Genomic DNA, 21,299 nt, shown 5'->3' with positions numbered 1-21,299 from the left:
GTCGAGGGAGCTGACGGGGAAAGCGCTACACCGGGGGGGGGGGGGGAAAGAGCCAGACAGGGCATGGGAGAGCACGGACGTAGAGAGAGCGAGGCTGTAGAAAGAGGAGCAGAGAGGGAAGAGCGGAAGCTGGTCTCTCCAGTGAAAAAAGGGAAGGGGAGTAGGCAGAGAGATGGACGGACGGACGGACAGACAGACAAGCCCCCCACAAGCGCTGAGAGAGCCCTAGAGAGAGGGGTGGATGCTCAGTCATGCCCATGCTGCCAGCCAGCCAGCCAGGCCGGCTGGGGAGCTCCCGCTTTCTCTCTCTAGGACCCTGGGGCCAACACTGCAAACAGATAGATGAGAGACAGACTCTGCTGGTATACTGAACTGGTAAGTGCTCAGAGGTTTTTCCTAGCCCTGGCTGCAGGCCTGCGTGTGGGCAATGGGGGCCCAGCAGTAGCCCACCTGAAAAGAACCAGCTTAAAGCAGGGGTGTGTGTGTGTGACTCATACATCACTGTCGTTGGGAGCAGCCTGTTTTCTCTCTCTCTGTTTTTGGGTTCCTGGTGTGTTATGATTCTGAGAAATAAAATAGTGTTCTGTTGCAACCTTCCATTAAGAGTATTTCTGTTTTTTAACCTAACTTCTCTGTGTGTGTGCTGTGAACATAACAGAGACAAGCAAATTTATCACAGTAGTCTGTATTATAACTTCAACAGAAACTAGAGAATAAATTCCTACTGTGTAATCGGTTTTGGAATTTCTTATATGTCCATCATCATATATTGTAGTATCTTAGAGGTTACTGCACTAGTCTTTCACTTCTAGGAGATCAAGACAGTAAACAAAATTCTGTAAACTGCAAAGCGCAACCCAGCTTTAATTTTTCTGTAATTAAAGGTGTAATTACCCACATGAGCATACAATATTTTTTGCTGTGTTCAGTCTCAAAGTTTTTCAAGTCAAAATTAATTAGCATGGTGAAAACATCAAATTAATAGCCATTGGAAAGGCATTACAAAGGAAGATGACTCATCTGGAATCAGTCGACTGTTGCATGTGGAGCCAGACTACTGCAGAGTCAGAAGTTGTCTGATTTATGGGCCTAGTTTCTGCGCCTGATCTAAAGCCCATTGAAGTCAATGGAAAGAGACCAATTAATTTAAATGAGAATTAGATCCAGCCTTCTGTGGAATAAAGGAATGTGGAAGTTTATGGAAACAGTCACCAAATTTCAGGCCTCACATTGGAATGAGTGATTTCAGGCAATCAGGTTCTCATCTTCTGAAGTATGATTTGACCATTGTTGTAGTTCTGATACTATTTTCAAGATTGAAGTGATATATGAATTATGCTTTCACATTAGATGGTTTGGATAATGGGAATTCACAGTGGTCAAAGATGTCACATAGAATATATCACAGAGGTAGGCGTGTTAGTCTACAAAAACAACGAGGAGTCCGGTGGCACCTTAAAGACTAACCGATTTATTTGGGCATAAGCTTTCGTGGGTAAAAAACCCTACTTCTTCAGATGCATGGAATGAAAATTACAGATGCAGGCATGAATATACTGACACATGAAGAGAAGGGAGTTACCTTACAAGTGGAGAACCAGTGTTAACAAGGCCAATTCAGTCAGCATGGATGACACCCCCTCATCAATTATTGGGAGTGGACCACGTCCACCCTGACTGAATTGGCCTTGTTAACACTGGTTCTCCACTTGTAAGGTAACTGCCTTCTCTTCATGTGTCAGTGTATTCATGCCTGCATCTGTAATTTTCACTCCAAGGATCTGAAGAAGTAGGGTTTTTTTACCCATGAAAGCTTATGCCCAAATAAATTGTTTAGTCTTTAAGGTGCTACCAGACTCCACACAGAATATAACTTCTTAAAAGTTGGTGAAAGCTGATAAATTACTGCAGTCTAATAAATATCCTTCATTTATGAAAAGCATGTTGATTTGTTTTGTTCATTGCTGCTAAGCAAACCAGAGCTATCCGGTCTCTAAACATCCACAGTGTGCAGGTATAATTGTCACAGAGATTAAAAATATCCTGTTCCCAAAGGAAGGGACAGATATCCCTAACATCATATGTACCTTGTAGAATTACAAATTACAGGCCTAATATTAAAAAAATATTCTAAATTTTAATTGGTTATAATAAGGACAATAGCTTGCAGAACTTACTGCACCAGTACCCTAGCAATTATCATTGAATCTCAAAAAGAAAAGGAGTACTTGTGGCACCTTCGAGACTAACAAATTTATTTGAGCATAAGGTTTCGTGAGCTACAGCTCACTTCAGGTGCTGCAGTAAATCTGACTCTTGTTCTGGGGAATATTATTCCAGGGCCCAAACTAATTTTATGATATTTCTGACAACCTTATTGCTTAATCATGTGGCAAATTGGTATGTGAAAACCACAGATGTAAAAAAGCAAAATGTGTTTTTCATTTTTCACAGCCAAAAATTACTAAAGTGATATATGAATTATACATAGATGTAGCTGATACTGGAGGGGGGGGAAAGGAATGTATTTTCAATATATCACTTACATCCTTTCTAATTTATAATGCATTTCTATAGGTCCGTCAGGCAAGGTTTGAAAAGCCAAATAATAGTTCTGCTTTTGCTAATGACAGTCCACAGCTGCAGTTGATTTTTTTTTTTTTAAGTCCATGTGTGTACAGTACTGCAACATCAGTGAAAGAGTTAAAGGCCTGAAGAGAATATAAGTATATAAAAATGGGCTGCAAGTGAGCCACTGATCATTGGTTATTGTCCACTGGTAAATCATGGGGTATTAGGGTTTCCAGTGGGTTAGGCTCCTGCAAATATTAATGTATTTTCTGTCACATACAAAATACACAATTCTAAAAATTACCATTACACTAATACTATTAAGAAAGCACTTCATATTTCAACAAGCTGTCTGATCATCTTCATATGGCATTACAAAACAACAATTAAGACTTGCCAAGGAAGGTTTAAACAAAAATTTATTTTGACTCTTGCTTCATTTTGTCTTAACTCCTTAAAAAAAATGCATTTCTTAGTCTATGTTAACAGCATATGAAAATATTTGAGAATAGCAGTTCTGTTTCATATTATGTTAAAGTTGCCAGATGTCTGTGAATCACCTTGGCAGTCCCCATGTATTTTCCATCATATGTGTAATTGCAAAGGACACTAATTTAAATTAAATAGCATATAACTTTGTACTTGGGATACTTGGTTAGATTTTGGTACTACACATCAAGTTAGCATTATTTTGTTTCTAGTATTAAATTAAGAGGTTATGGATCTAAGACAGGGTGACATTTGTTTCTGGGGGGGAAAATGAAGAACGATTCTCATTAACCTACAGTACAGACCATATGGTAATCGTGGGTAGTGTGGCTACATTAGGCAGCCAAGAGTCTGCCATTAATTCACAATAAGACACTGTGGGTGTGCAATTACCACACAAAGTAGCTTGACTGTTATCTTGCTTCTGTCCCGAAAGGAGAATCCAAATAGTTTTCTGTCTTGTATAGGACTAATCTAAGTCACATGATTGGCTCCTACATTATATGGTTTTTTTTTTTTCCAGCAACCCTGGGAGCTAAATTCTAGAGTGCTTTGATGAACTCCAGACTGCTGAATAACAGTATCATGAATGGTTCCTGTGCCCCAAGCATAGCTGAAGCAAATGGATTCACAAATCAAGGCAGTTTGGGGCAGACGACTTTGGATTGCAGCATATTGTCAAATAGAAGATGAGTTTTAAAGGTGACCGCCAAAAGAAAATCAAAGATCATAGAATATCAGGGTTGGAAGGGACCTCAGGAGGTCATCTAGTCCAACCCCCTGCTCAAAGCAGGACCAATCCCCAATTAAATCATCCCAGCCAGGGCTTTGTCAAGCCTGACCTTAAAAACTTCTAAGGAAGGAGATTCTACCACCTCCCTAGGTAACGCATTCCAGTGTTTCACCACCCTCCTAGTGAAAAAGTTTTTCCTAATATCCAACCTAAACCTCCCCCACTGCAACTTGAGACCATTACTCCTTGTCCTGTCATCTTCTACCACTGAGAATAGTCTGGAACCATCCTCTTTGGAACCACCTCTCAGGTAGTTGAAAGCAGCTATCAAATCCCCCCTCATTCTTCTCTTCTGCAGACTAAACAATCCCAGTTCCCTCAGCCTCTCCTCATAAGTCATGTGTTCCAGACCCCTAATCATTTTTGTTGCCCTTCGCTGGACTCTCTCCAATTTATCCACATCCTTCTTGTAGTGTGGGGCCCAAAACTGGACACAGTACTCCAGATGAGGCCTCACCAATGTCGAATAGAGGGGAACGATCACGTCCCTCGATCTGCTCGCTATGCCCCTACTTATACATCCCAAAATGCCATTGGCCTTCTTGGCAACAAGGGCACACTGCTGACTCATATCCAGCTTCTCGTCCACTGTAACCCCTAGGTCCTTTTCCGGAGAACTGCTGCCTAGCCATTCGGTCCCTAGTCTGTAGCTGTGCATTGGGTTCTTCCGTCCTAAGTGCAGGACCCTGCACTTATCCTTATTGAACCTCATCAGGTTTCTTTTGGCCCAATCCTCCAATTTGTCTAGGTCCCTCTGTATCCTATCTCTGCCCTCCAACGTATCTACCACTCCTCCCAGTTTAGTATCATCCGCAAATTTGCTAAGAGTGCAATCCACACCATCCTGCAGATCATTTATGAAGATATTGAACAAAACCGGCCCCAGGACCGACCCCTGGGGCACTCCACTTGACACCGGCTGCCAACTAGACATGGAGCCATTGATCACTACCCGTTGAGCCCGACAATCTAGCCAACCTTCTACCCACCTTATAGTACATTCATCCAGCCCATACTTCTTTAACTTGCTGACAAGAATACTGTGGGAGACCGTGTCAAAAGCTTTGCTAAAGTCAAGAAACAATACATCCACTGCTTTCCCTTCATCCACAGAATCAGTAATCTCATCATAGAAGGCGATTAGATTAGTCAGGCATGACCTTCCCTTGGTGAATCCATGCTGACTGTTCCCGATCACTTTCCTCTCGTGTGCTTCAGGATTGATTCCTTGAGGACCTGCTCCATGATTTTTCCAGGGACTGAGGTGAGGCTGACTGGCCTGTAGTTCCCAGGATCCTCCTTCTTCCCTTTTTTAAAGATTGGCACTACATTAGCCTTTTTCCAGTCATCCGGGACTTCCCCCGTTCGCCACGAGTTTTCAAAGATAATGGCCAATGGCTCTGCAATCACATCCGCCAATTCCTTTAGCACTCTCGGATGCAACTCGTCCGGCCCCATGGACTTGTGCTCGTCCAGCTTTTCTAAATAGTCCCTAACCACCTCTTTCTCCACAGAGGGCTGGCCATCTACTCCCCATGTTGCGATGCCCAGCGCAGCAGTCTGGGAGCTGTCCTTGTTAGTGAAGACAGAGGCAAAAAAAGCATTGAGCACATTAGCTTTTTCCACATCCTCTGTCACTAGGTTGCCTCCCTCATTCAGTAAGGGGCCCACACTTTCCTTGGCTTTCTTCTTGTTGCCAACATACCTGAAGAAACCCTTCTTGTTACTCTTGACATCTCTTGCTAGCTGCAGCTCCAGGTGCGATTTGGCCCTCCTGATTTCATTCCTACATGCCCGAGCAATATTTTTATACTCTTCCCTGGTCATATGTCCAACCTTCCACTTCTTGTAAGCTTCTTTTTTATGTTTAAGATCCGCTAGGATTTCACCATTAAGCCAAGCTGGTCGCCTGCCATATTTACTATTCTTTCGACTCATCGGGATGGTTTGTCCCTGTAACCTCAGCAGGGATTCCCTGAAATACAGCCAGCTCTCCTGGACTCCTTTCCCCTTCATGTTAGTCCCCCAGGGGATCCTACCCATCCGCTCCCTGAGGGAGTCGAAGTCTGCTTTCCTGAAGTCCAGGGTCCGTATCCTGCTGCTTACCTTTCTTCCCTGTGTCAGGATCCTGAACTCGACCATCTCATGGTCACTGCCTCCCAGATTCCCATCCACTTTTGCTTCCCCCACTAATTCTTCCCTGTTTGTGAGCAGCAGGTCAAGAAAAGCTCCCCCCCTAGTTGGCTCATCTAGCACTTGCACCAGGAAATTGTCCCCTACGCTTTCCAAAAACTTCCTGGATTGTCTATGCACCGCTGTATTGCTCTCCCAGCAAATATCAGGAAAATTAAAGTCACCCATGAGAACCAGGGCGTGCGATCTAGTAGCTTCTGCGAGTTGCCGGAAGAAAGCCTCATCCCCCTGATCTGGTGGTCTATAGCAGACTCCCACCACCACATCACTCTTATTACTCACACTTCTAAACTTAATCCAGAGACACTCAGGTTTTTCTGCAGTTTTGTACCGGAGCTCTGAGCCGTCATACTGCTCCCTTACATACAGTGCTACTCCCCCACCTTTTCTGCCCTGCCTGTCCTTCCTGAACAGTTTATAACCATCCATGACAGTACTCCAGTCATGTGAGTTATCCCACCAAGTCTCTGTTATTCCAATCACGTCATAATTCCCTGACATCACCAGGACCTCCAGTTCTCCCTGCTTGTTTCCAAGGCTTTGTGCATTCGTATATAAGCACTTGAGAGAACCTGCTGATCGCCCCTCATTCTCAGTATGAGGCAGGAGCCCTCCCATCACAGACGTTCCTGCCTGTGCTTCCTCCCGGTATCCCGTTTTCTCACTTACCTCAGGGCTTTGGTCTCCTTCCCCCGGTGAACCTAGTTTAAAGCCCTCCTTACTAGGTTAGCCAGCCTGCTCGCAAAGATGCTCTTCCCTCTCTTCGTAAGATGGAGCCCGTCTCTGCCCAGCACTCCTCCTTCATGGAACACCATCCCATGGTCAAAGAATCCAAAGCCTTCTCTCCGACACCACCTGCGTAGCCATTCGTTGACTTCCACGATTCGACGGTCCCTGCCCTGGCCTTTTCCTTCCACGGGGAGGATGGACGAGAACACCACTTGCGCCTCAAACTCCTTTTATCCTTCTTCCCAGAGCCACGTAGTCCGCAGTGATCCGCTCAAGGTCATTCTTGGCAGTATCATTGGTGCCCACGTGGAGAAGCAGGAAGGGGTAGCGATCCGAAGGCTTGATGAGTCTCGGCAGTCTCTGTCACATCGCGAATCTTAGCCCCTGGCAAGCAGCAGACTTCTCGGTTTTCCCGGTCAGGGCGGCAGATAGATGACTCAGTCCCCCGGAGGAGAGAGTCCCCGACCACCACCACCTGCCTCCTTCTCTTGGGAGTGGTGGTCGTGGAACCCCCAACCTCAGGACATCGCATCTCATGCCTTCCAACCAGCGGAGTCTCCTTCTGCTTTCTCCCCCCAGACGTATCGTCTGGTCCACTCTCCGCAATGGTACCTGTGGAGAGAACATGAAAGCGGTTAGATGCTTGTGTGATTTTTGACTTCATCATGGTATATGAAAGGTTAGAAAGGTTTTGTTCCCAAAAATGTTTTTTATTCTCCTTTATTTTAGCTTTAGAAATATAAAGAATGTCATGTTATCCTTCCTAGTTTTGCTGGACAACTAGAGAACAGGAGTAGGAGTTTTCTCAGCTCATGAGTGAAGAAGGGAAGGGTATTGAGACTTCCACAAAGAAATATTTTCTACTACCTGTTTGTGAAGAATTTTCCTAATGTATTAAAGTGACATTACCAAAATTAAAAACAAGGACAAAAATTTCTGCTCAGCACAGCAAAGAGAGAAAAGGTACTAGGGAGCCTGTTGTGGATCTGTCTCAGCCCCAGAGTAGGTAAGAGTTGTCAAGAGTGCCCAAAGGACTATATTCCAAGAAGGGATAGCAGTAGCGCAGTGCACTCCAGCCTCACCCTATCCTGACAGCTTCCTACCTCTTATGCTCGGGTAGAGAGGGTCGACAACTGCTCAGGAACTGGATGTGCCAGGCAAGCACCAGCTGAGAGCTACCCTATGCTGGGGGTATTCTCACCAGGCCAGATCCATTTGCTTTTTTTTCTTCCAGAGCAGCACAAAGGGGCCAGAATTCATCAGAGAATCTACCCCAAGAAGTTTTAAATGGTCTGACTACAAATTCCTTGACCCTCTAAATTGTTCGGGTTTCACTCTTTGTACATGTGATATTACAATCTTACTAGGAGTCCAATGGTTCATAGTGTCTTCCAGGAAAAACAGGGTAGGCAAGACCTGAAATACAAATATAAAAAGCTATAGAGAAAGGAAAAACATACAGCCTACCCCACTCCCCCAAAAAATCAACCCTCTACTTTTCAAGCTTTCTTTACTCAACATATAGAAGCAATAAATAAATGGCACACACTTTTATCCTCTCTCGGTTACCTTTAAAGTGTACCTATTAAAAAAAAAATTCTTATTTTAATATCTTCCTGCAGAGATGCTATCTAACCCCAAGGGCCTCCTTTACATAACACATTAGTTTTCTTTACGGCCTATGTGGAAAACAGTGTTAGTAAAACTGACATTTATAATCTGATACTTAAATATGCCACACACCTCATTAACTCTTTATCAGTTTGCAGCCAAATGTTCAAAGCACGAAAACAAGAATGAAATTTCATGTCATAGGTAACATCTTTTAATAGTACCCACATCCTAATCTCATGGTCAAATCCCCAATTGATTTCCTGAATAAAAAGCAGAAGTACAAGTGAACAGTGTAGCAGGATTTGAGCAGACCTTAGGGAGGTGACCTGAATTGTATGGAAGAGCATGATGAAATGCTTCTTTTTAACCATGAAAGAAACTTTAGTATATTGGCATGTAGAATCTACTTGGGAACATCAAGAAATATTTGGAGGTGTTTCAATATACTTATTGTGATGTGCTCCAATCGTGTGTCATCACAGAAAAGCCTAAAAACAAATTATTTTGACATGATCTTTTAAAAGGTCTTTGCTACAAACAAGAAGGCATTTTGGAAGATAACTTTTGTGTCCATGATCAAATGGAGCCTGTCAAAGCAGGCATTACCAAAACTTTTGCACGTAGAATGTAATGTTCTCAGTTTTAAGTGACTACTGCTGTTGGGTTTGACCAGCTTAAGTTTACAACAGCACTGTGTACACATTTGTATCATGAGAATATATTGCATTACACTCTGTAATATACTGTTGAAAGATACTACTATCCTTGTACTGCATTATTTGTGCATCTTGCAAGCATGAGATGAAAGACAGTGATTCAAAACCGACTTCCACTTTTTCACAAAAATATACCACTATGGTATAATAAATGTCTCTGAAAGGAGTGACACATAAGACATAAATGTTCTATATTCTTATGTCTCTCAAAATCCAATAAGCCAATTAAAATCATTATAGTTTGAGGAGTAATTGGATCCAAACAAGTGCAGCAACAAAGTGAACCAAGTTAATACAGTGAGAAGGACTCTGTTTACAAGCAACATCAAGCTCCAATTAATTTTTTAGGTTCAGTCTCCAATAACCTACAACTACAACTCTTTTCAAGTGACAAGTCTATGAACGCTGAATCCAGAATTTTCTAGGTCTTAAAGACACAGTAATCTAAGTCACTACTGTCCTTATAACTACAGTAAGTATTGTATTGGCACACTCCTAAGGATCTGTGTCTATAACTTTGTTCCTTTTCTCCCAGGCCAAGTCTGTTCTTAAGGATTCAGGTCCATATATGATGCTCAAATACCTAGCTGCATTCCAAAACAAGGGGTTTCTAACCTCCCATTCCTTCTCATCCTATAGAGGCATTACGCAAAACATTCAGCTTATTTTTGAATAGCAGAAGTGGGAAAAAGTCCATTTGTTATTGAGGCCAGGTTTACACTCAAAAGTTAAATTGACCAGCTATGTTGCCTAGGGGTGTGAAAAATCCACACCCATGAGCAATGTAGTTAAGATGACCCAACCCTCAATGTAGATGGCACTAGGTTAACAGAAGAACCCTTGTGTCAGTCAAGGTACTGCACCTCGGGGAGGTGAATTAACTAGGGCAATGGGAGAACTCCTCCCGTTACTGTAATGAGTGGCTATGCTGAGGTGTAAGTTTACACATTTTAAGTGTAGACATAGCCCTACTTAGATTTGAAAAAATAGAGAGGGATGCACAGGAGGGAGAATGAATGAAAAGCAGCACCCCAAAAGGCTTCCCCCTGGAAACTAGTTGCTAACAGAACAAGAAAATCCAGAGTAGCAGAGACAAATGTGTTGTGGTGTTTCCTTTTAAGCTAAGACAAATATGTTTATGCCAGAAAATCATCTGTGATTGAAGTGTGGTTGCAGATAAGTGCCAAAGGGATGGTTTCAGTCTCTTGGAAACACTCATGACCACACAATGGGTTGTGGGTGCTGGATGCTGTCAAGGCCTGCGATTATACAACACACACAAGTATACTAGAATCCAATAAGTTCCCTCTGAGGCTGATCCACTTCACTGATCAGTCACTCATAAGAGTATCCGTTTTCTCCCCTCTGCTAAATGGAATGAGTGGAGCAGAGCTCTGGGCTATCAGCAAACAACAAGGCTTACTGACAGCATTGCTGTGCTAGGCCCTGCCTTCATACTTTTCCTTTCTATAGCACCTGTCATTTGAGGGATAAAGTAATAGTATTTTAATCACTAAGAGTGAAATTCACCCCAGTGCAGAGGATCCAGTTTCATCCTAAGGTAAGAGAGAGGTTAAGGGTCAGATTGTTAAAGGTGTTTAGGCACCTAAAGATGCAGATAGGTGCCTGGTGGGATTTTCAAGAGTGATTTCTGTGGGAGCGAGGTGCCAAGATGCTTTTGAAAATTTCACTGGGCACCTCTCTACATAGGAGCATATCTTTAAATACAGAAATGTATAAAATGAGTGACTGCGTTGGAGAGATTAATACAACCTGCTGTGTAATGTGTTCCAAATCTTTTACCATACAAATGTAAGATGAGGCCTGTGGTGGTATAAAGGTTGTAACTTACTGTTATTATCTCATATTGACATGCAATATTTTATAAGAGGCACCATTTGCATGTAAAAAACCAACTTGTTCTTTTATCCAGAAAGATTTGAAGCTATTTTTTTAAAAATTATTTTGAGAAACACTGAGCAAATGTATTTGGTACTTTTGCTGGTAAAACTCCAGTGACTGACTGATTTGGGGGGTTTAAAATTAATGTGAGATACCATACTAAACTAGAATTTCAACAGCATAACTGCAAAGAAGCTGCATGGGAAGTGCCAAGACCTAATAAGAGCCATTTCATCACCTCTGCATAGTTTCCTTTCTTTCTTATATGAACTATTATATTAAAACTTTGTTTTTTAAACATGTCCTTGCTTTCTGACTGGTTGAAACCAAATTATGTGATTTCTGTAATCTGACACTTATCCAGTTCCCATTGAAGTCAACGGCAAAACTCTCACGGACTTCACTGAACATAGAAACTGGGCCTTAATAAAATGAACGGCAGGCAAGAATCAGCTATAAAATATTGCTTGGAAAACAACGCCCTCAGGTAAGACGTAATATATTGTCCTGTTGAAAGTACAGTAATCTTTCCAGCATGATAAAACATTTCTACTCCTTATACAGTAATTTTCATCTCTTGCTCTTAGCACTGATCACTATTTGTATAATTTCTACATGACTATGTAGACTAGTATTTCTATAATACAGTAGCACAGATGTTAATAAAAATATTTCTTGCTTGCAGAAGACAAGTTTGTCGTTTGGTGCTTAATAGTGAATATATTCATGGATAAAATTCACTTAAGCCCCACTGCCTTAGGAAAAACATCATACCAACCCTCATTACCTCATAAAAAAGTTATAAATATAATCACTGTAAATTAGGGCAGAATAATACTGTTTAATGTGTCTTTTTACCTAATTATGATTCTGAACACAGTATAAACAGTCTACTAAAACCTTGGTCTCAGTGATTTCCCATTTCTATTTACACATTTCATACCAAATAAAAAAGATGAGCTTAGGAGGAAAGGGGGAAGGATTTTCCCGCTGACAATCTATCAGTGAAATGTTTTACAATCCCATTCTAAACCTAGTCCTAAAAAAGTACATTAAATTTTGTAAATGTCGATAGTGACAAAAGTTAAAAACTAGTCAACTAACCACGATTATAAATGACTAATCTCATTGGACATGATTTTTTTTTTTCCCAGCACCTCTCTCACTAAATGTCCACATGCTGTTTAGAGTCAGAAACTTTAACATCTCCCTAGGGATGACTTTGTTAACAGAGAGATCACCAAAAAGAGAAAGGTTTCAGAGTAACAGCCGTGTTAGTCTGTATTCGCAAAAAGAAAAGGAGTACTTATGGCACCTTAGAGACTAACCAATTAGTCTCTAAAGTGCCAAAAGTACTCCTTTTCTTTTTGCAAAAAGAGAAAGTTCAGCTCAAACCTTCTCCCCTGGCCTGGCTGCCTATTGGGTTCCTCTGTCTTGATTGGTCAGCCGTCACCCTAGCTCATCAGTTTTTATAGCACCACTCCCACTTTCCTCATAGCTGTATGGGGTAATAAGACACTTGACTTGGTGAGTCAGCACAGCAGAACCCACTTTCCAGCAGCATCACTTTCTTATAGCATGAAAGCCAGAGAAAAGGACATTTTGGGATGAGAGGATTCAGCTGAGGAATGAGCGTCCAGAATCTGACCACCTGCAGGGCATGCTGCAAACTTTTTATAAAGCTTTCCAACCATAACCAGCTTCCAGGATCCACTGCCAAAGGAAAAAATACTTTAAATTAACCAGTAAGTGAGCTGGTTTCACATTTTAGATTCCTCTTCTCCCCCCCCCCCCACCCCGGGGCACTGTATTTCAAATTTTGACCTCAGGAGGGACAGGATGAGCCCCAATAGGAGTTTTGCCATTGACTTAAATGGAGGCACATTTTGATCTCATAACTTGAACCCTGACTCCACATCCACACTTATAGTCAAAACTATTCCACCCCCATGCATTTTAAGTTTATTCTTCTTGTAAGTTAATTGGTTTCTCAATGCTTCTTAATGAAGAAAATGGTTTTCAAAGCAGAGAACATAGAGAGTCAGGAGGAAATAAATTGTTAATTTTCTCTTCTTAGAATAAAGAATTTCAAAGCAGCATTCTGCTGCTAGATGAGGCACATCACAGACACCATTTTCTTATTGCCAAACCCTGTGGTAGAGATTGGAATTTTGTTGTGGTAACACACTAGCTCCTCACCCCATAGGCAAGTTTAATGTGGTAGTGCCAAACTGAATAATAGTAAACTCAGCCCCATCTTTACAGTTCCTGCATTTAGAGATGACTAGCATTCAAGCAACAAACCAAACAAGCTGATGTTTGTTTTATTCAATGCTGCAAACTTGGCTAGTTAGGATCTTAATTTGTGCAATCATAAAATTCTCCCATGCCACTTTTTTTAAAGCACACTGCTGCTTTGAAGTAATATACAAAGTGCAACAAAGGATTCCAGCCACACTCACAAGAAAACACCTTGCCATAAACAGAGTTCATGGGAGAGACACTGGGCAAATTTTTCTCACTTACGCATGTGTATATCTGGAATAACTCAATGGACTCCAGCAAAGTTTCTGATGCAGATGAGTATTGAATCAGGCCCACTAAGTCTAGTTTTATCTCAGCCATTAAATCCTCTCTAGGGCTAGCTTATATTGGGCATTTTCACTAGTGTAGCTACAACAGCGTAAGTCATACACCGGTGTGGTTTTCTCCAGGAACCCGCCTCCTTCCTCCCCTGGGCCCCCAAAAAAGCAACAACCCAAAACAGCGGAAGCTACTCACAAGACCACATTGCCTTGAGAGGATGTTCTGATTTGTTAGCCACTAAATTATCACATCTGACACCTAGAGCAATGCAAAAATCCATCAGTTATGAAAACAAAGATGTATTCCTTTAAGCTATCCTTATGTAATATGCACTTTCCGAAAAAATTAATCTGATTGACACCAGAAGCTATAATTTCTTGCATAAAGCTAATGTTCTGAACCCTTCTACACCAAATAGGTCTCCCTTGATATTTAGGCAACAAAACCATATCAAAATATTAGTGCAAATACATAGACTTGTAAAATCAGAGGGAGTGTATTTAATGATTAGAGGAAGAGATTGGGAGTCAAGAGGCTTAAGTTCTATTCCCAGCTATGCTAGTTAAACTGTGAGACCTTAGACACTTTAATCTTTCTACATCTCAACTTTCCCATCTGAAAATGGGGATGATAATACTTCCATGACTCACCTAGGAGTCTGGCGAGACAAGGTGGGTGAGATAATATCTTGTATTGGACCAACTTCAGTTGGTGAGAGAGACTAGCTTTCAAGCTTACACAGAACTCTTCTCTAAGTCATGGAAATGTACTCAGTTTCACTCCTAAATACAAGGTGGAATACGTTGTTTAGGAGTTGTAAGGCTTAATTAATATTTGTAAATGACTGAGATCTTTAGATGAGGAATGCTATGGATGATGTGATCCATTGGCTACCATACTGCATTAGGAGTTAGGATTCTATTCCCAACTCTGCAACTGATCTGTAGTATGACCTTGTGCAAGTTACTTTACCTCTCTGTGCTTCTGTTTCCCCTGGCATGCTTTGTCTGTCTTGTCTATTTAGATGGTAAGCTCTTCAGAGGAAGGACTATTCTATGTACAGTGCCTAGCATAATTGAACCCTGGTCTCAGGTGAGGTCTCCAAGTGCTACTGTAATAAAAATAAGTAATAAGCTGAATTTAGCATGAAATATGAGAGAGCTTTAAATACGCCCCTTGAAGATGGAGAAATTGTTGCACACTTTAAGATAGAATAAGGTAAATTAACTGAAACAGAGGGTTTTCTTTTTCATAAGTATCCTTACAGAGTAGCAACCATCAGTATCTACATCAGTAGTAATCCACAGTACTTTTTAAAGTGTTGCTACAAGACCTTTAATCAATACAGTTTTCCATGTGGCTAAGCAGGCATGCGCACTGTGTCAGACTCCCCCTTCTCTAGCACTGCAAGACGTAGGAAGCTATTATTCCCAAATGAAGCATTTGGTTGCTGACATCAGATGCGGTAGAATCCTTTTGTTTGCCTGTGTTTCCTGCATTGCAATGTTTGTCTGAATCACAAGCCCCACCGTCTTTCTTCCTCTGCGACGTAGCTCTCCCTGATTCATGGATTTTTAATTTTGACAATACTTGATTCTCATGGTGGCACCTGAATATTTTTCCCCTCAGTATTTTATTATGCAAATTACATCTAAACACTATAATGATCCAGAAATCACTGTCACTCTCTTTTTCAGCATTTTAAATAAAGGAGGTTTTGTGACTCACATTCAGCACTGAATTTTGTTTCAAAGCTAAGGCAATTTTAGGATGAATTACTAAATTAAACATTATAGCTACTGTCTCCCACAACTTGAATCTCCTATTTAGGCTGCTGGCTAGGTTTCCCCAGTAATCATGTTAGCAAGTTCTGTGCTTCAAGGGGGTCAGGTCATACATACATACATACATACATACAAAAGCAAATATTTACCACAAGGAGAGTATCTAAACCTTATATAATGCACCCAGATATTATGGTAACCAGCACCCCCATTTTCTTGCAATGATTAATATTTTGAATTGCCATGCAGTCATTCTAGGTTTATTTTCTGTGAGAGAGACCAAATCTTCGCTGCATTTTCAGTGGGTACATTTATGTTCTTCCCTCTGGTTTAGATTTTGGAGTTGCTAGTACATTGCTGGCTTTTAAGAAAACCATCTCTCTTCTCTAAATTAAATTAGGACCACAAACAAAATATGCCCTAGTGATTAGGATCACCATACTAAATCCTTTATTAGAAGAAAGGTAGAACAGAGGCTGAAGACTATCCAGCCATGTAGATTAGACCTCAAATGTTTCCCATTCACCAAGATTGGGTCTTATCCAGTACAGCAGTTCCTATGTCCTTCTGCTCCAGTATGCTCTGACCGTGGCCAGTAACAAATGCTTCAGCTGTTAGAAAGCTTTGATTGGTCTCCAACAGGGACATCACAGTAGTTAAGGGCTAAAGCCCTGATTTAGCACAGTACTTAAACACATTCTTATCTTTAAGCAGGTGATTCAGTTCCATTGACTGAGGCCCTTATCCTGCAGCTTGTTCCATATGGACAGACCACTACACGGAGCCCTACTGAAGTTCAGCTGCACACAGAAGCGAATGCATGATCAAGACTTATGTCATCTGATGTACTGAATTGGATCCCATTGTTCCATGGAGCAAGTGTCTCTCTCTCGTGCTCAGACATACAAGTAACAGCAGCTATAATATTCTTCAACTAAAGAAGATGAAGTCCGTGATTGTAGAAAACATTTATTAGTAAAGCCAAATTAGGTCATAAAAATAAACATTTTAATGGCACTGCCATTGTGCAAACTTGGATATTCTGGGTTTAATAATAAAGTAATTTGGGACACAGCAGTTTTGGTTAAAAACAGTCTCTCAGGCTCCCTTGAATGTTGGACCCATGTTTATAGTGCAGACATCTTCATGTAACACCTTTGTTGAAGTTTATCCTTTGTATCACTCTTTGTCCCCTTCTATCCGTGGCCGTTTTCGAGGGTTAATTTCAACTTCTGCTGGGGTCTGGCTTGGAGGTGGAGGATGCACATCCCGGAAGCCATGAGGCTGTAAGATACAAACAAAACCAACAAAAACAGTGGACCTGACTGTGATCTCAATTACAGTGGTGAGAATCAGGAGTAACTCAAAGTTAATGGAGTGACACCGGTGCAACCCAACATCAGAATCAGGTCAGAAAAATGTAATTTAGAGAAGTTGTTTAAAGTGTTCCTAATCCAGGCTAAGATCAGAATTATAAGAAAGTTCTTTCATCTACAGGCCAACTAAAAGTAAAATGAGGAGAGAGAGCTTAAAGATATTTTCCTAGCCCCAATCAGGCCATAATTTTCCTTTTGTCACCTATCTCCACTATAGCTATGGAGCACTGCTACTTTGTAAATTAACTTACACTGCCTATTGAATGCCAAATCCTTTGGTTCTTACTCAAGCAAAACTCCCTCAGAAGTGAGACACAAGCACTGAAGGATTCAGTGCTAGAATCACACTTGCACTCAAAAACGGGAACTTTTAAACCTCAGGACAAAAGGTTTGTTTTTTTTAAATCTGAAAATTGCAACAAGACACTGCATTGTTATAGAAAAGCATGTCTGAATCTGTTTTATCAAATTGCTCTGATCATCACTGCAGGAACAAGAGCGCTCGTGGCCAACAACTGTGATTTATGGGGCATGATGGGATGTACCTCATCTGCCAAAGCCCAAATGTGGGTCAGAATGTGGAAGTGACCAAAGACACACAGAGGAAAAAAAAATAGAGATCTTAGATTGAGGATTAATTGTTTAGCATCAATGGCATTTGCTTTAGGATTAGCTCATGGTTCAGAATTTCTGGATTTAAAAAGTTTACAACTAATAGAGGTCCAGAAAATGAATGTTATGTTAACTGTGTGTCTATCAAAGGACGTTTCAAACACATGCATGTGAGGAAAAAGGATATTATACACTATGAAGTGGGAGCCCTTGATTTGGCGCTCTATCCTCCTGTCTCCAGACAGGACAATGCTATGCAGGAAGCATCTCACACTGACCTCTCCAGATAGTTAAGGATCAGTGCTGACTCTCACACAGTTGTTCTCTTTTGGAAGGATTGTGACTACAGTGCAGGGCCTTGGAGAAGGAAAGGGTTTAATCAGGAGGAAATATTGCTGCCTGGATCCTGAATGTTCAGGGAGACACAGAGAGGCAGAGAGCATTTCTGAAGAGTTGACATTTCAGGTTGGTGCAGTGTGAAAAATCATGTAGAATTACTATCAAGTATGTGACTTTTATAAAATCCCAGTGGGTCCTATGCACAAGACCAATTCAATCCATGAAACAAAGCCAGTGAAAAGGATTTCACTGAACTCCAATCTCTATAGTTCTCGTGTATTTCTAAATGTCTCATCACATACAGTTTGCTGGGGCTTTTTAAATTTTAAAAAAAATAAAAATTAAAAAGGAACAAATAATAAGAGATCCCACAAGGGCAGAACTTATACCATCCATCTACTATTTTTAGCGTCTCAACTGTTCTTCTAAACTGTATAATGGGGAAACTTACAGTTTAGTGTTTCACTGCTGCTTGCATCTAATCTCCGCCATTTACCCTCAGCCCAAAGATTGACCTGTAGCCAAGAATTCATTAGATTCCTAGGTGAAGCATTCCACTAGTTATGTAAGCAGTGGCATGACAAAGTATGAAGTTCTTGGATACCTTGTGTATGTGTTGAAGGTATTTGGCTTTCAGCCTCATGCTTTTCAGTCATCAGAGAAGAGATATCATTCTTGTATAGCTTCATGAAGTGTTCTAGTACTTTTAGACAGGGATAACGTGGCCCTGGTGAGTTATTCTTTAATTTATCTCTATTCTACAGGCAGGAGAATCACTAAGGACAGTTAACTTTATAAACCAGTTAAAAGGGAATGTCGTCATCACCAGTCCTGGAGACCTGGAACTCTTGTGTTCATAGAACTTAAACATTCATTGCCCACTCAGAATTATAGGTTGTGTGTCAGTCTCCCATTGCGAAGCTACAAAGTGACAAAATCTGGGAAAGTTAAGTGAAATTTCATGCTGAAATTCATAACACTTAGCGTGCTTTACATGTTCAGCATTAAATAATGAATCCACAAAACCCCTGTGAGACAGCTAAGTATTATCCCCATTTTACAAGTGGAAAAAGTGGGGGACAGAGATGTGAACTGACTTGCCAATAACCTGGAGGGGTGTCGTTGTCCAGATCAGAACCAGGAGTGCCTAGTTACTAGCCAGTGCCTCAGACCTCACCTTTTTGCCTGTCTGTTTACAGGCATGGAAGTGCCTATAACAGTGTTTCTCAACGACTAGTCTGTGGACCAGCACCGATCTCTGAGATCTCGCTCACGCAATTTAAGGAAGCTGGTCCCTGGTATCGAAAAGGTTGAGAAACATTGCCCTATAAGACCAGCTTTTTGTATCTTGGTGCAGATATGTTTGATCACATATTTTGCAGCATTGAATGTCTAACTACTAAGATGATATTTAAGAATAGGTACATAAGATGGCTACCACCAAACCTGAATTTAATGGAAGAAATAGATACAGAATTTATCACTCATGCAATTTATCTATCCTTTGAAGTCTATGCTGAAGAAGTTCAACAATTCTAAAGGACAACATCTGGATAATCTAAAATTTCAAACAATCTTTGATAACAGTGCACACCAGAGAGCCACATTTTCAGATTGTATGGATGCGTATGGAGGGATGGAGTGGAATTGGTCTATTTTACAAAATAAATCTGACATGAAAAGGCACCTAGAAAAATGACTAGAAGATTAAGATATGTTTTAAATGACTTTTTCTCCCAAGGTTTGTAAATGAAATGAACAAAAACTTTGATTTCTGTTCACTATAAAAACCTCAGATATTATGGACACCATTAAAAATCTGCAAGAAATGCCATGGCAACATGTTACCATGAGCACCTGTGACAAACAATTATTACATGTAGCTACCTCAATGACAACTGAAGAGATGAGTTTGGAATTCATTTAATCTGAACAGAACTTAGATATTATTATTACTTTGTACCTATATAGTGCTTTGGATCTGTACATCTTATAGTACTTCAAAAAGGTGAGTATTACAACATGTAATTTGTCACTCAGCATTGTATGAATGTGGCTACTTCCAGTATTGTCTTGAACACAATGTTCTAAAGGACCGAATTGCACCCTCAGAGCTGTATACACCCCTTCTGCAAGCTTCCTTTTGGATAAACCCCTCCTCCCATCTCTGAAGCCCCACCCCAAAATGAATACTAACTGTAATGTGGAAAGGTACAGTCGACTCCTTCTGACTCGGTGATTTGTACAATGTTGCCAACCTGGTCAAACAAAACAGGTTTTGTTAGCATTAGCAAATATACCCTGCTAAAAGATTTAGCAATGTTTCAAAGTGCAATATAAAGCAAACTTTAGGCCTTTAGGGCCAGATTTTCAAAAGAGCACCACATTCAACAGCTCCCATTTAGGTATCTAAATAAAACAGCTATATTTTCAAGAGTTTCACCACTGTTCTCAATGGGAATTCTGGGTGCAAAGCACATTTTCTGTTTAGACTGTGAACTCTTTAGGGTGGAGACCTTGCTTCCTTACTTATATGTACGTGAGGTGCTGTTGGCCCTATACAGATAATAATGGAAGTGTTTCACTTCGGAAAGACATTGAGTACAATTCTGCTCCACTCCATTAAGCAATAGATTTGGCTTTGCGAAACAGCTGAAAGACAGGTTTAACTGTATCTAGTATGTTCCAACAAGCTGGAAAATAAACAAGGAGTTTTATCCCAGATGTTTCTCAGGTTTATACATATAATGTAGAGGCTAGGACACTGGATTAGAACACAGGAGTCATTTGTTCTATTCCTAGCCATACCACTGACCGACGCAACTTGGAGCATATCACTTACTCCTTCTGTGCCTTTTCCCCCTCCCACTCTTTGTCATTCTTGTCGATTTAGACTGTAAGCTCTCTACAGCAACTATCTCTGTACTGTATTAGTACAGTGCCTGGCACAATGGAACCCCAGTCGTGGCTGGGGCCACTATATAGTACTGTAATACCAAAAAAATAACAACTAGAAAATATCTAAACAGCAAGAGATTTTGTCCCACCAGCCCTGGGAATGCATACCTCCCCAAAGCTTACACCCTCCCTTGAGAAACATAAGGAAGAAGTTCTCCCTTGCAACAATTTGTCACCTTCCACACTGCGATACCCTGCCAAGAATCCTGTTAATTATTTTTAGGTTTTTTTTTCTCCCTTAGGTGCCATTCTATTAAAGAGCACGTAATTACAGCCTACGGAAGAGTGCCACTTCATATTAACTATATAGGGAATTCCTCAGAATATTTAAGTGTAGGCTGTACTTTACAAAATAGCCTAAATCTCAAGCAGCATAAGCCATGTTTTTATGGCACTCAGTTGGAGTTCTGCTAGCTGCCTCTGAATCAACTGGGTCTGTTCTCACAGCAACAAGCCCCACTGTAATTAAGCACTGAAATTTCCAGTGCTGGCAGGGTGGAAAGAGAGGCAGGTATCATGTTTAACCAAAGCATAATGGACAAGGCAGGAGTCACATGAGCTCTACAACAACAGCTACAGAAACAAGGATAGCAAAGCCTACATGGATTGTTAGCTATATCTGGGTCATTTACAGATA

The 21,299-nt window shown here is 41.0% G+C and overlaps 1 protein-coding gene and 1 long non-coding RNA gene across 4 annotated transcripts in view; one reads left to right on the top strand and one right to left on the bottom strand.

Moving 5' to 3' along the window:
• Positions 1–54: 54 nt before the first annotated feature.
• On the top strand, positions 55–16,357 carry LOC142000391 (uncharacterized). Its single transcript, XR_012642229.1, has 3 exons — positions 55–375; positions 11,372–11,494; positions 16,092–16,357. It is a non-coding gene; the product is annotated as an uncharacterized LOC142000391 (long non-coding RNA).
• Positions 15,655–21,299, bottom strand: part of RAD51C (RAD51 paralog C) — a 20,521-nt gene continuing 14,876 nt past the window's right edge. Inside the window, exons 8-9 of one of the 3 annotated variants that reach the window (XM_074974623.1) lie at positions 19,902–19,962; positions 15,655–16,661 (exon numbers count right to left, since the gene is read on the bottom strand). In XM_074974623.1, coding sequence (XP_074830724.1) covers positions 16,557–16,661; positions 19,902–19,962 — 166 coding nt within the window. In that variant the 3' untranslated portion in view covers positions 15,655–16,556. Of the gene's footprint in view, positions 16,662–19,901; positions 19,963–21,299 lie in introns of those variants that run through there. The other 2 variants (XM_074974624.1, XR_012642228.1) reach the window with 2 other exon arrangements.

This window comes from Natator depressus, chromosome 17 (assembly GCF_965152275.1).
Source record: "Natator depressus isolate rNatDep1 chromosome 17, rNatDep2.hap1, whole genome shotgun sequence".
Classification (NCBI taxonomy): Eukaryota; Metazoa; Chordata; order Testudines; family Cheloniidae; genus Natator; species Natator depressus.
The sequence above is the reverse complement of the archived record's forward strand: the minus strand, read 5'-3'. Positions and strand labels throughout refer to the sequence as shown.